Source organism: Triticum urartu, chromosome 1, assembly GCF_003073215.2.
Source record: "Triticum urartu cultivar G1812 chromosome 1, Tu2.1, whole genome shotgun sequence".
Classification (NCBI taxonomy): Eukaryota; Viridiplantae; Streptophyta; class Magnoliopsida; order Poales; family Poaceae; genus Triticum; species Triticum urartu.
In genome coordinates, this window is record NC_053022.1 from 201,522,670 (window position 1) to 201,537,437 (window position 14,768).

Below are 14,768 nucleotides of genomic sequence, written 5' to 3' on the forward strand. Positions count from 1 at the left end.
ATCGGAACGTCTTGGGAGGAGGTCTATTCCTTCGTTGACCGTGAGAGCTTGTCATGGGCTAAGTTGGTACTCCCCTGCAGGGATTTTGAACTTTCGAAAGCCGTGCCCGCGGTTATGGGCAGATGGGAATTTGTTAATGTCCGGTTGTAGATAACTTGAACCTTAACTTAATTAAAATGAATCAACTGAGTGTGTTACCGTGATGGCCTCTTCTCGGCGGAGTCCGGGAAGTGGAACACGGTGTTGGAGTAATGTTTGCGCAGGTTGTCTCTAGTTTCTCGCTCGCGCTTTGCCTCCTCTTCTCGCTCTCTTTTGCGAATAGCTCACCATATTTGCTAGTCGCTTGCTGTAGCTCCACATATTTACCTTGCCTTACCTATAAGCTTAAATAGTCTTGATCGCGAGAGTACGAGATTGCTGAGTCCCTGTGGCTCACAGGTTACTATTACACCAGATGCAGGGCCCGATGATTCCACTCCAGGTGACGCGATTGAGCTCAAGTGGGAGTTCGACGAAGACTCTCAACGGTACTATGTTTCCTTTCCTGATGATCAGTAGTGGTGCCCGGTTGGGGGTGATCGGGACCGTGTCGCATGTTGGGTTCTCTTTTATTTTGGCACCGTAGTCGGGCCATGAGTGTTTGGTTGATGTAATGTTGTTTATGTACTTGATTGACATGGCGAGTGTAAGCCAACTATGTTATCTCCCCTTTTATTATCATATTACATGGGATGTTGTGAAGATTGCCTAACTTGCGACATATGCCTTCAATGCGATTATGCCTCTAAGTCGTGCCTCGACACGTGGGAGATATAGTCGCATCGAGGGTGTTACAAGTTGGTAATCAGAGCCTTCCCCGACCTTAGGAGCCCCATTGCTTGATCGTTTGTAGCAGCCGAGTTGTGTCTAGAAAAATGTTTTGAGTCATTTAGGAATTATATATCGGAGAGTTTAGGAATTCTTTTTACTTCCCAGTCTCCTCATCGCTCTGGTAAGGCATCCTGACGTAGAGTTTTTACTCTTCTCTTCTCAAATTTCACTAAAAAAATTTAGGATCACGCGGGTATCTTGGAATCGTTTCGATGGTTTTATGATGAGAACATTGTCTTGGTGCCTCCTGTCAGGGGTTTTGTGGAAGTGTCCCGGGTAGTTGAGCTCTGAGGTGTTGTCGTCATAATTTTATCGTTGCAGTTCTGGAATACCTGAGTTTTAGCACGCCGACATCGAAAATCTCTTTTATGCAGTTCGTTGGTGAGATAACCTCGACGCCACCCAGTACTGGGGCGGGAGTTCGGGAGTATCGCCATAACTTGTATAACGGATGCTTTTCGAAGGTTGAGGTAGATGGTTTCCGAAGTTTTTCTCGGATATGTGTTGAAGGATGGATACAGCTGGATGTAGGATTTGCTAGAATTGGGTGAGATATTATGCTTCCCCTGTATCCCCAACACCTGATTGCATAACCGGAAAGGTTCGGGATTTTCATAGGTGGGAATTCTAGTAGCTCTAGTTCTTCTTCCACGGATATTGGTTTGAGATTGGGATTTCTTACCGATTATTCGTTCTTGATCCGTACCTTGTTGATTTATTTCTCTACCTAAATTCTAAGTGGCTTCTCAATTTATGGATATGTGACCATCTCAAGAGGAATGCATTCGTTCATTTTGTTCGGATGTGAAGACTATACGTTGCAATTTTCATTCCGTTGGATTCAGCTTCAATATTTGTCTATCAATGTGCTAATGGATGTCAACCTCTTCAGGATGGCTCCTCCAACGCGCACGACTCCGAATCCTAATCCGCCACCACCTCCACCTCCTCCGGAGGCATGGCAAGCTGTGATGGCCGCAACCAATACAAACACACAGTTGATCATGCAAATTCTCCAAGAGCGCAATCAAGGCAACCAAGGGAACCAAGGCAACAATCAGAATCACTATGCTACACTCAACCAGTTCCTTGCTAACGGGCCAAAGACTTTCAGCAATTGTGTTGAGGCAACCGATGCTGACGATTGGCTTGTGGATCTGTGCAAGCATTTCGAGTGCAGTAATGTCAGGCCTGAGGACTTTGTCAAGTTCGCTTCCTTCCAACTCAAAGATCAAGATGCAGAATGGTTCCAGCAGTACAAGGATTCCAGAGGTGGACCTGTGATCACTTGGGATGAATTCCATCAAGATTTTCGAGCTCATCATATTCCCCAAAGCGTGGTTGAAAGCAAGCGTGAGGAATTCCGCAACCTAAAGCAAGGATCTTTGTCTGTCTATGACTACAACAAGTTGTTTCAAAAGCTCGCCCGCTTTACCAAGCAGGACGTCCCTGATGAGAAGAGCATGATATACCAGTTCAGGGGTGGTCTCAGAGAAGAAATTCAGCTCGCTCTTGTTCCCTTTGAGCCCTTGAGATACGATGAGTTCTACAACATGGCACTGAAGCAAGAGATTGCTCAATTGAGGTGTGATGCTTCCAAGAAGCGAGTCAGAGATGCTACTCCTTCTTCCTCTACTCAAGTGGCCAAGCAGCAGAAGTATTGGCTTCCTCCTCCTCCGTTCCGTCAGCCGTATCAGCAGAAGAGCAAAGGTGGCAGTGGATCTTCCCCCCCCCCCAACCCCGGCTTTCAGAACAAGACTTCGTCTCAAGCTCCAAGATCGAGTGCTCCGTATCACCGTCCGCTTTCAGAGGTCGCGTGCAACAAGTGCCAACAGAAGGGTCACTATGCCAACAAGTGTTTCAACCAGAGGCATCTTCCTCCTCCTCCTGTCAAATCGGTAAGTACAGCTGTGGTCAAGCATAACCCCAAGCACGCCAAGGTCAATATGGTGAATGCAGCTCAGGCAGAGGATTCATCAGATGTCATCATGGGTAACCTTCCTGTTAATGATATTCCAGCTAGAGTTCTTTTTGACACTGGTGCATCGCATTGTTTCATGTCAAAGCCATTTTTTACCAAGCATGAGTTCGTTTCTTCTCATTTGGGTAAACAAATGGATATCGTTTCTCCTAGCAAACGTTTGAGTGCAAGTCTGGAGGTGCCAGATGTTACTATCACCTTGGGCGATTACAAGTCTCTTTCTTCCCCAATGGTTCTTGGCAACTCGGATATTGATCTTATTCTCAGAATGGATTGGCTTTCTAAGCACAAGGCTCAGCTTGATTGTGCAGCCAGGAAGATTCAATTGACTCATTCGTCTGAGGATGTAATTGTCTTTGCCGCTCGTGATGATACCATCCGTCTATTTTCTCTCAATGAGAAGGGTGAACTGGATGCTATCTCGCAGATTCCAGTCGTTTGTGAATATCAAGACGTCTTTCCAGAAGAGCTTCCAGGAATGCCTCCGCACCGGCCAGTTGAATTCATTATTGATCTTGAGCCTGGCACGGAACCTGTGTGCAAGCGTCCTTACAAGCTCGGACCTGAAGAGTTGAAGGAGTTGAAGAAGCAACTCGATATTCAAGAGAGAATGGGTCTCATCCGGCCTAGTTCTTCTCCGTGGGGTTGTGATGTTCTTTTTGTGAAGAAGAAGGATGGAACGAACCAACTTTGTGTTGATTACCGTCCATTGAACAAGAAGACCATCAAGAATAAATACCCACTTCCCAACATCAATGAGCTGTTCAAACAACTCAAAGGTGCCCAAGTATTCTCCAAGCTTGATCTCCGTATGGGTTATCATCAGATTCAAATCCGTGAGCAAGATATTCCCAAGACGGCTTTCAGGACAAGCTATGGTTCATATGAATACACTGCCATGTCTTTTGGTCTCGTCAACGCTCCTCTGACGTTCTCTCGCATGATGAACTTCATCTTCAACGCCTACACCAATGACTTCGTTTTGGTCTATCTCGACGACATTCTGGTTTTCTCCAAGAACAAGGAAGATCATGCCAAGCATTTGCGTTTGGTGCTCGATAAGCTCAGGGAACACAAGTTCTACGCCAAGTTCTCCAAGTGTGAATTTTGGCTCGATGAGGTTCTTTATCTTGGTCATATCATCTCTGCCAAGGGCATTGCCGTGAATCCTGAGAAGGTGTCTGCAATTGTGAATTGGGAACCTCCTCAGAACGTGAAGCAACTCCGTAGCTTCCTCGGTCTCGCAAGCTATTGCCGAAGATTCGTTGAAAACTTTTCTAAGATCGTGAAGCCTCTCTCTAATCTTCTCCAGAAGCACGTCAAGTACGTTTGGTCTCCGGAGTGTGACATTGCATTCAACACTTTGAAAGAGAAATTGATCACTGCTCCAGTTCTAACTCCGCCTGATGAATGCAAGCCGTACGAGGTCTTTTGTGATGCCTCTCCCCAAGGTCTTGGCGCAGTATTGATGCAAGAGAAGAAAGTTGTTGCTTATACCTCTCACCAGTTGAAGCCTAATGAGAAGAACTACCCCACTCATGATCTCGAGTTGGCGGCAGTTGTGCATGCTCTTTTGACTTGGAGACATCTCTTATTGGGAAGAAAAGTGGACATTTTCACTAATCACAAGAGTCTCAAGTACATCTTCACTCAGCCTAATCTCAACCTCAGGCAAACTCGATGGGTCGAAATGATTCAAGAGTATAATCCGAGTATCGAGTATACTCCAGGCAAGGCCAATGTGATTGCTGACGCATTGAGCAGGAAAGCTTACCGCAATAGTCTGATTCTCAAGCCTTATCAACCCGAGCTTTGTGAAGCTTTCCGCAAACTTAATTTGCAAGTTGTTCCTCAAGGTTTCCTCGCCAACCTTCAAGTCTCTCCTACCTTGGAAGACCAGATTCGCCAAGCCCAGCTTCTTGATGCTATGGTGAAAAAGGTGAAGATTGGGATTGCCAAGAGTTAACCCAAGTACAAGTGCTACCGCCTTGATGACAGGGACACTCTCTTCTTCGAGGATCGTATTGTTGTTCCCAAAGGTGACCTCTATAAAGTGATCATGAACGAGGCTCACAATTCTCTCCTCTCCATCCACCCAGGGAGTACGAAGATGTATCAGGACCTCAAGCAGGCTTATTGGTGGACTCGAATGAAGCGCGAGATTGCTCAATTCATGAATGAGTGTGATGTCTGCAGAAGACTGAAGGCAGAACACCAAAGGCCAGCAGGTCTCCTCCAACCTCTTGCCATTCCAGAATGGAAGTTTGACCACATTGAAATGGACTTCGTGTCTGGGTTTCCAAAGTCCAAGCATGGCAATGATGCTATATTCGTTGTCATCGATAAACTCACTAAAGTGGCTCATTTTCTGCCTATCAAAGAGTCAATCACTGCAGCTCAATTGGCGGAACTCTATACCTCTCGTATTTTCTCTCTGCACGGTATTCCATAGGTGATCTCTTCAGACCGTGGCGGCATTTTTACATCCAAGTTTTGGGATTCTTTTCAGAAGGCCATGGGCACCAACATCCGCTTTAGCACAGCTTTCCATCCTCAAACTAGCGGTCAAGTCGAGCGTGTCAACCAGATTCTTGAAGATATGCTCAGGGCTTGTGTGATCTCCTTCGGCATGAAGTGGGAGGATTGTCTTCCTTATGCTGAATTCTCCTACAACAACAGTTTTCAAGCAAGTTCGGGCAAGGCCCCATTTGAAATTCTGTATGGCAGGAAGTGCCGTACCCCTCTTAACTGGTCTGAAACCGGTGAACGTCGGCTTTTGGGTAATGACTTAATCACAAAGGCAGAGGAAATGTGCAAAGTCATTCGTGAAAACCTCAAAGCAGCCCAATCCCGCCAGAAGAGCTACTATGATAGTAAGCACCGTGATTTGGCTTTCGAGATCGGAGATCATGTTTACCTCCGCGTCTCTCCTATGAAAGGTACTCGTCGCTTCGGTATCAAAGGGAAGCTTGCCCCCAGATACGTGGGACCTTTCAAGATTGTCAACAAGAGAGGCGATCTCGCCTATCAACTCGAGCTTCCTTCAAACTTTGCAAATGTTCATGACGTGTTCCATGTCTCTCAGCTCCGAAAGTGCTTCAAGACTCCTGACCGCACCGTCAACTTCGAGGACATTGATCTCCAAGAAGATCTCTCTTATCGTGAGCACCCAGTTGCTATTCTTGAAGAGACTGAACGCAAGACTCGCAACAAGTCAATCAAATTTCTCAAAGTCAAGTGGTCACACCATTCCGACCGTGAAGCTACCTGGGAACGCGAGGATCACCTCCGTTCTGAGTACCCGGCGTTCTTCAGTCCTAGATCTTGGGACGAGATCCTTTCGTAGTGGTAGAGTGTTGTAACACCCCAGATGTGACTTTCCCAATTTGTACTCCAACTCTTGCCGTTTCGGCTTTAAGTTATTTTATTTTCTTGAGTTCGGGTCTTTGTCTCTGTGTGTTGTTGTCATTGTCATGCATCTCATATCATGTCATCATGTGCATTGCATTTGCATATGTGTTCGTCTCATGCATTCGAGCATTTTCCCCGTTGTCCGTTTTGAATTCCGGCGCTTCGTTCTCCTCCGGTGGTCATTTCTACCTTTCTTTCGTGTGTGGGGATTAAACATTTCCGGATTGGACCGAGACTTGCCAAGCGGCCTTGGTTTACTACCGGTAGACCGCCTGTCAAGTTTCGTACCATTTGGACTTCGTTTGGTACTCCAACGGTTAACCGAGGGACCGAAAAGGCCTCGTGTGTGCTGCAGCCCAACACCCCTCCAACTTGGCCCAAAACCCACCTAAACCCTCTCCATCATCTAGAGCGTTCGATCACGATCGCGTGGCCGAAAACCGCACCTCATTTGGACTCTCCTAGCTCCCTCTATGCCTATAAATAGACACCCCCGAAAATCTCCTTCTCCTTCCCCCTAAAAAAACCCTAGATCCACCCCCTCGCGCCGCGCCGGACATTGTCCGTCCGGGCCGGACGCGTCCGAGCCGCCACCGCCGCCCAATCACCCGCCGCCACGTGGCCCTCCGCCTCCTCCCACCGCGGAGGCCCGCGAAGCCCAAGGCCGGCCCACGCGGCCCGTGGCCGCCCGCCGCCGCCTACCGCGCCCCGCCGTTGCTGCTTCTCCTACCTCGCGCCGCCGCCCCGCGGTTTGCTTCTCCTACCTCGCGCCGCCGCCCCGCGGGCGACCGAGCTCCGGCGACCCCGCCACCTCGATCCGCTGGCCGGCGCGGCCACGCGCGGGCGACCGAGCTCCGGAGACCCCGCCGCCCTCCGCTCCTCCGGTGAGCTCCGGCAGCCGCCTCCCCGCGAACTCCGGCGCCGAATCCGGCGGGAGTCCCGCCACCTCGATCCGCGTTCCCCGATCCAGATCCGATCTGAAACCCTAACCCGAGGGTTGACTTTCTCCCCCTCTCTCAGATTCATGTTGCATACTTTGACCTGCCGTAACTTTGCATCCATAACTCCGATTTGGGCATATAGCATATCAAAATGTTCATCTCAGAGAGTACATCATTTCATTCCATTGCATCATTTCCATTTGATTTCATCTTGATGCCTGAAATGCTGTTAGAAGAGGGCTACTTGAGATAATTGTCAGATCTGCTACTCCATTTAGATATTTGTCATTTTTGCCATGATTATTGTGTGCATGATATGCCCATGAGTACTACATATGTTTTGTTAAGGGCTTTGTCATATTTCCAGAGGTGCAACCCATGTATTTTTGTGATGTGTGTGGTGACTAGCACAAGCTTGCAAAGTGGTGCACTTGGTAATTCTGATTTCAGGGACTTAGCAATTCCACTAAGTCCTTGAGCTGTTTATCTCATGTTGCCATATGTTCATGTTGTTTCCTAGTGATCCGTGCCTCTTTTGAGGATGATCAGTAAGGATGTTTTGTTAATCTTGTAGTGCTCTATCCATCCATGTCTTTGTTTGCAATTATGGAGCACCCTAGCTTGAGTCAATCGAGCTCTACTTTTGCTACTTTGTGAATCTGGGCAAATTGTCAACTTGTTTGCAATTTTGCCGATGATGTTGTAGTTGATCCGTGCATGCTATATTATTTTTCTTGCCATGTCTAGCTTGAATTTTGTGTATTCTTGATGGGTGTATGCTTAGCTTATCATGACTTGCTCCATAGTGAGTGCATCGAGCTCGTAAACATGCCTACTTGAGATATATTTCAGCATGTGCCAGTTTTCACTAAGTCTGAAAACTGATTATGTTTTTGCCATGTTCACATACTTGCAATTGTATTTTCTGATCCCTTTTGGCTCAAGGTCACTAAGGAACTTTTGTTAAGCTCTTTGAGTAGCTCCATGCCATGCTTTACTTTTCCATGTTCAGGTCCTGTAGCATATAGTTTTGCTGCTCCGAAGAGTGCTACCTGATCTGAAATTCCAGACAAGTGTTAATTTCACAAAGTCTGAGATCTGTTTTGCCATATGCATTTTTGCCATGCTTGTTTGAACCTGTTAATGGATGAATTGGCCGTAGCTCAGTGCTAGACTTTTGTTAAGCATCTTGAATTCATCCCTGCCATGTATTTTGTTGTCATGTTTGGGTGCTGTAGCAAGTTCATCTCGTTGCATTTAGATGGCTACTTGCTGTAAATCACAGACCGGTGTCATATTTGAATTGCTTGCCATTTCCAAACCGTAACTCCGATTCCGGCGTTCTTTATATCGTTTTCAAGCGATTTCATCTCATATTTCCAGTGGCACACTTGGTTGTCCAAGTTGAGGCCAGGTTCATGCATTCCTTGTCACATCTTGCATATGCATCCCTCATCGCATCCCGCATAGCATATCATCATTGTATCGTGTTGTTTGAGCTTGCACGTGGTTGATTTGTGTCCTTGTTGCTTGTTTGTCTTGTTTGGGTAGAGCCGGGAGACGAGTCCACTAACGAGGAGCCCGTTGAGTTTGCTTTCGAGGATCCAGTCAACTCTGACAACTGTGCAGGCAAGATGATCATACCCTCGAAATCACTACTATCTTTGCTATGCTAGTTTGCTAGCTCTTTTGCTATGCCAATGCTACAATGCCTACCATTTGCTTTCAAGCCTCCCAAATTGCCATGTCAAACCTCTAACCCACCATGTCCTAGCAAACCATTGATTGGCTATGTTACCGCTTTGCTCAGCCCCTCTTATAGCGTTGCTAGTTGCAGGTGAAGATTGGAGGCCGTTCCTTGTTGGAACATTTATTTACTTGTTGGGATATCACTATATATCTTATTTAATTAATGCATCTATATACTTGGTGAAGGGTGGAAGGATCGGCCTCTCGCCTAGTGTTTTGTTCCACTCTTGCCGCCCTAGTTTCCGTCATATCGGTGTTATGTTCCCGGATTTTGCGTTCCTTACGCGGTTGGGTTATAATGGGAACCCCTTGATAGCTCGCCTTGATTAAAGATTTTCCAGCAATGCCCAACCTTGGTTTTACCATTTGCCACCTAGCCTCTTTTTCCCTTGGGTTTCCGGAGCCCGAGGGTCATCTTGTTTAACCCCCCCCCCCCGGGTCAGTGCTCCTCTGAGTGTTGGTCCGAACCAGGCAGCCTGCGGGGCCACCTCGGGGAAACTCGAGGGTTGGTTTTACTCGTAGCTTGACCTATCTGAGTGTGCCCTGAGAAAGAGATATGTGCAGCTCCTATCGGGATTTGTTGGCACATTCGGGCGGTGTTGCTGGTCTTGTTTTAACCTGTCGAAGTGTCTTGAAGAACCGAGATACCGAGCCTGATCGGAATGTCTTGGGAGGAGGTCTATTCCTTCGTTGACCGTGAGAGCTTGTCATGGGCTAAGTTGGGACTCCCCTGCAGGGATTTGAACTTTCGAAAGCCGTGCCCGCGGTTATGGGCAGATGGGAATTTGTTAATGTCCGGTTGTAGATAACTTGAACCTTAACTTAATTAAAATGAATCAACTGAGTGTGTTACCGTGATGGCCTCTTCTCGGCGGAGTCCGGGAAGTGAACACGGTGTTGGAGTAATGTTTGCGCAGGTTGTCCTCTAGTTTCTCGCTCGCGCTTTGCCTCCTCTTCTCGCTCTCTCTTGCGAACAGGATAGCCACCATATTTGCTAGTCGCTTGCTGCAGCTCCACATATTATACCTTTGCTTACCTATAAGCTTAAATAGTCTTGATCGCGAGAGTACGAGATTGCTGAGTCCCTGTGGCTCACAGTTACTATTACACCAGATGCAGGGCCCGATGATTCCACTCCAGGTGACGCGATTGAGCTCAAGTGGGAGTTCGACGAAGACTCTCAACGTTACTATGTTTCCTTTCCTGATGATCAGTAGTGGTGCCCGGTTGGGGGTGATCGGGACCGTGTCGCATGTTGGGTTCTCTTTTATTTTGGCACCGTAGTCGGGCCATGAGTGTTTGGTTGATGTAATGTTGTTTATGTACTTGATTGACATGGCGAGTGTAAGCCAACTATGTTATCTCCCCTTTTATTATCATATTACATGGGATGTTGTGAAGATTGCCTAACTTGCGACATATGCCTTCAATGTGATTATGCCTCTAAGTCGTGCCTCGACACGTGGGAGATATAGTCGCATCGAGGGTGTTACACGCGTCACTCGGCCCATTGGTTGCCCCGTCGCCTGGCCCATCATCAGCGCCCGCGCCGGCCTCCCTGGGCCCATCGCCGGTCACCTCACCGCTTGCTTCTACGCCGTCCTCGGTGCAGGAGGTTGCTGCTCCCTCCTTGCCGTCCAACCAGCTCGCGTCGCCTTCTGTTGAGGGCAGCCATGTCCCCTCGACCGCGATGCCTCCAGCTGCCCCGAGTCACACCATGGTCGCGCGTACCCGAGATCATACTCGTCGTGCGCTTGTCCCAACTGATGGAACTATCCGCTACGACCCTCGCCGCCGTGCTTTTCACGTTTTGCCTGTCTCTCACCGTGATGCCCTCCGTGAGCATGCTTGGCGCACCGCGATGCTGGATGAGCTCGACGCCCTTCGTCGCAACAGGACTTGGGTTCTTGTGCCTCGTCTGCGTGGTGTTAATGTCGTTGGGAGCAAGTGGATTTTCAAGACTAAGCATCATTCGGATGGCTTCACACAGCAGCTTGGCATTGACTATGCTGATACGTTTAGTCCGGTTGTCAAGCCGGCCACCGTTCAACTGGTTCTTGCTCTTGCTGTGTCTCGCGGCTGGATCCTCCGACAGATTGATGTCAGCAACGCTTTCCTTCATGGTTACTTGTCTGAGGATGTCTACATGCAGCAGCCACCAGGTTTTGAGGACGCTCGGTATCTCTCTCATGTGTGCAAGTTGCAGCGGGCTCTCTATGGACTTAAACAGTCTCCTCGTGCCTGGTATGCTCGGCTCAGTTCCCATCTTCTCCAGTTGGGTTTTGTTCCCTCCCGAGCCGACGCCTCTCTGTTCTTCTTCCGCCATCGGGATGTTCAGATCTATATGCTTGTCTACGTGGATGATATCGTTATTGCTGGATCTTCTCCCCGTGCAGTTGACGGTCTTGTTCATTCACTTGCGGCCACCTTTCCTATCAAGGATCTTGGGCCGTTGGAGTACTTTCTTGGCTTGGAAGCGTCATACAATTCAGGGGGGATGACCTTGACACAACGGAAGTATGCCATGGATCTTTTACACCGAGTGGACATGGAGAATTGTAAGCCCACTTCCACACCGTTGTCTACCTCCGACCAGCTCGCGCGGGTGTCTGGACAGCCTCTTGGTGCCGATGATTCTTTCCGGTATCGCAGTATCGTTGGTGGATTGCAGTATTTGACTCTCACTCGCCCAGATATTTCATTTGCAGTGAACAAGGTATGCCGGTTTCTCTCACAGCCCACTGATGTTCATTGGGAAGCTGTTAAGCGCATTCTGCACTATGTAAAGGGAACATTGCAAACTGGACTGAAGTTTCGGAAGGCTGTCTCCACCAGCATTAGTATTTTCACTCACGCAGACTGGGCTGGGTGTCCTGATGATCGACGATCCACTGGAGGCTTTGCCATCTTTGTTGGCCCCAATCTCATCTCCTGGAGTTCTAAGAAGCAACAGACGGTGTCGAGATCTAGTACGAAGGCCGAGTACAAAGCTTTGGCAAATGGAGCTGCTGAGGCCATCTGGGTAGAATCACTACTCAAGGAGCTTGGTGTTCCCCAGCAGCGTGTTCCTGTTCTATGGTGTGATAATTTAGGAGCCACATATCTGACTGCCAACCCAGTTTTTCATGCACGCACCAAGCACATTGAGATTGATTTCCACTTTGTGCGTGAGCGTGTTGCTTCTGGAGCTCTTGAGGTCAGGTTCATTTCTTCTAATGATCAGCTGGCTGATGTATTTACCAAGCCAGCCACTCGACAGATGCTAGACCGATTTAGTACCAATCTAAACCTTATGCAGAGTAGAAGTTCAGATTGAGGGGGTATGTTAAAATAGGTCTAGCGTGTCATGTACACGTATTATGTACGTATATAACTTGTATATGCTGATCATTATATATAAAAAGACGTGGAGAGGCTTTGCCCCACGGGAAATCCTAAACCTATTCTCAAACTGCTAGTGCACCCAGAAATGAACGGATCTTTTGCAATATGAGATTGAGCGATTGCTTGCTCCTGTGTAAACGCCTCTCCTCTCCTTTTGAATGCACAGTACACAGGTAACCAATAAAACAAAAAAGCGAAAGCTAAAGCGACAAAAAGCAAAAGCATCAAGGGGAATAACCGAAGAAGGCACCGTGAAGAAAAGAAAAAGGCGGGAAGCGAACCGCCGGTCTATCTCCCGAGGTCGCCTTCTTCTAGCGGAGCATGGCACAGCAGCAGCAGCCTGACGCGCCGCCACTTGGTTTCTTCGAGCGGATATCCACCTGTGACGTGTCCTTAAGGAAGCGGCAGCAGCGCGACAGCGCCGCCATGGCCTCCTCCGACCCTGCGCTGCCTCCTCCGCTTCTTTTGCTGCCACCACCGGTGCCGGAGCAGGCGCTCGTCCCACCGCCGGCCAGAGCCAACCCGAGGCCCACGGTGTTGGACGGCGTCCTGAGTCTGCTCAGGTCCGGGGAGTCGTTCATTCGCGGAGCCTTCCGGGGCAACTCCCGACGTGCGTCTCCTCCAGGGCCGCCGACGTCTCAGCAGCAGCAGCAGCCGCCGCAGCAGCAGCATCACCGCAACCATCCTGTATAACTTTTATAATGCCGTACTGTGATTCACCAACACGACCGAGCATCTTGTAGTCTCACTGGCGTTGCCTTTGGCTTTGGCTGCAGGGTGAAATCATGAAGCGGCTGCAGCGCGAGACGTTCCCTGATGTGATGAGGCTCATGGACAAGCACGAGCAGATCGACCGCATCCTTTCCATGTGCAGGAGCGGCAAGGGGTTCCACTTCCCGGAGCTCCCGGTCCGGGCGAAGGTCGTGCTTGACGCGGTCGGGGCGCTACTCCTCGTCGACGACGAAGAGTTCGACCAGGCCAGGGAGATCCTCGGCGAAGCGGGGAACAGGACGGGCCTCAACTCCAGGTTCGTGCTGGAGTCCAAGACCAGGGGCAGCGACACCATTGCAGCAGAGTTCTCCACCAGGCTCGGGATAGGCGCGAGCGTCAGGGAAGAAGACACCGAGAGGAGGCCTCTGGAGCTGACCAGGTTGCAGTACTGCGCCCACGTCAACCACTGGCTGTCCATCATCCTGGTTCCCTTCGGAGCTCAATGCAACGGCTTCCTGCACGGCAGGAGCTTGATCCAGGTAACGTCTCCCATGTCCAGCATCTGGCCAGAGATCTTTTTTTTCCACTGGCGCATCTCGGCGAGTTAATCCGGTTGAGGTTTTCTTGTCAGAATCTCCGGAGCCAGGCCTCTCTCGACGGTCCGCCTTCGTTCTCGGAACAACACAACTGTGCCGCTGGTTTCAGTATGAGGGGGTCCAACTTCACCGTGTCGCTCGCCGAGCTTGTCTTCGGTTCAGGGGCACAGGACGGCGATCATGGGGTGGCTAACCGCATGACAACGTTTGGGCAGCTGCGCTACGAACCGGCCCAAGATGTCAAGCTCAGCTTGTCGGGGCTATGGCAGATCCGCCCGCTGTTGTCCCGGTTCAACAACCTCGGGACGCTTGCCATTCCCTTTGGCAGCCTAAAACCACAAAGGAGCACTCCTCCGGACATTCTTCTTGCTCCCATGCCGAGGACAGACCCTGCGTCACAAGGACCGGGGCCCAGGCCTGCGCAGTCAATCGCTGCTGCGATGGTGGAGTGTGAGCTGTTTGAAGCCATGAGAGCACAAGGCTGGGTTGAGATGGAAGGGTGGTGCGGGCGTGGGCCGGTGCGGTGGGGCTGCTGCCTGTCCGACACCCCTGAGCATGAGCTGGGATGGGGAGTGAGGATGGGCGGCACGGCGGAGGGGGATACGCACTGCCCGCACCTGGAAGGATTCCTCAGCTTCAACCTCGGCAGGGGCGGCAAGCTGCAGCCCGGCCTGGTGTATGTCATGGAGGGGGAGAAGCGGACTCCGGCGTTGGTCCTGCGGTCGACCTGGTTCATGTGATGATCACCTGCAGCTTCTTCACAATGCATGATTTATGTTCTCTCTTCTTCCCTGCAACTGCAGCTATTCTTGTTTGACTGCTCAGCAGCTGACTGGAAATCTTGCTAGTTCGTGGCACAGAAATGTTTGAGCTGTGAAATTGCTCCTATGGAATTGCGTAGCACAATGGTATTAGAAAGCTTAATGCCATAAGCCACCCAAAAAAAAACAGAATGGAAAGATGCTAGTACCTGATGTATCTTCTATGCATCTCTTGCAAGTTAGAACATGAATGTCCTTCGCAGGCAACAGCCATATATTAATATGAAAATTCTATACATGCCTACAAGATAATACAAACTACTCCCTCCGTTCGGAATTACTTGTCTCGGATATGGATGTATCT

At 49.5% G+C, this 14,768-nt stretch overlaps 1 protein-coding gene across 1 annotated transcript; it reads left to right on the top strand.

Annotated features, from left to right (window-relative positions):
• The first annotated feature begins 12,482 nt into the window (after nt 1–12,482).
• On the top strand, nt 12,483–14,702 carry LOC125554004. The gene is made up of 3 exons (XM_048717636.1): nt 12,483–13,023; nt 13,113–13,586; nt 13,679–14,702. The coding sequence occupies exons 1-3, from the start codon at nt 12,658–12,660 to the stop codon at nt 14,381–14,383; spliced, it is 1,545 nt and encodes a 514-aa protein (XP_048573593.1). The 5' UTR covers nt 12,483–12,657; the 3' UTR covers nt 14,384–14,702.
• The last annotated feature ends 66 nt before the right edge of the window (nt 14,703–14,768 follow it).

Excerpts from the sequence above, each read along its gene's own strand:
- LOC125554004 (XM_048717636.1), top strand. The coding sequence starts at position 12,658 with ATGGCACAGCAGCAGCAGCCTGACGCGCCGCCACTTGGTTTCTTCGAG. Across the intron at positions 13,024-13,112 it reads AGCATCACCGCAACCATCCT|GGTGAAATCATGAAGCGGCT; the intron begins GTATAACTTTTA and ends CTTTGGCTGCAG. Across the intron at positions 13,587-13,678 it reads ACGGCAGGAGCTTGATCCAG|AATCTCCGGAGCCAGGCCTC; the intron begins GTAACGTCTCCC and ends TTTTCTTGTCAG.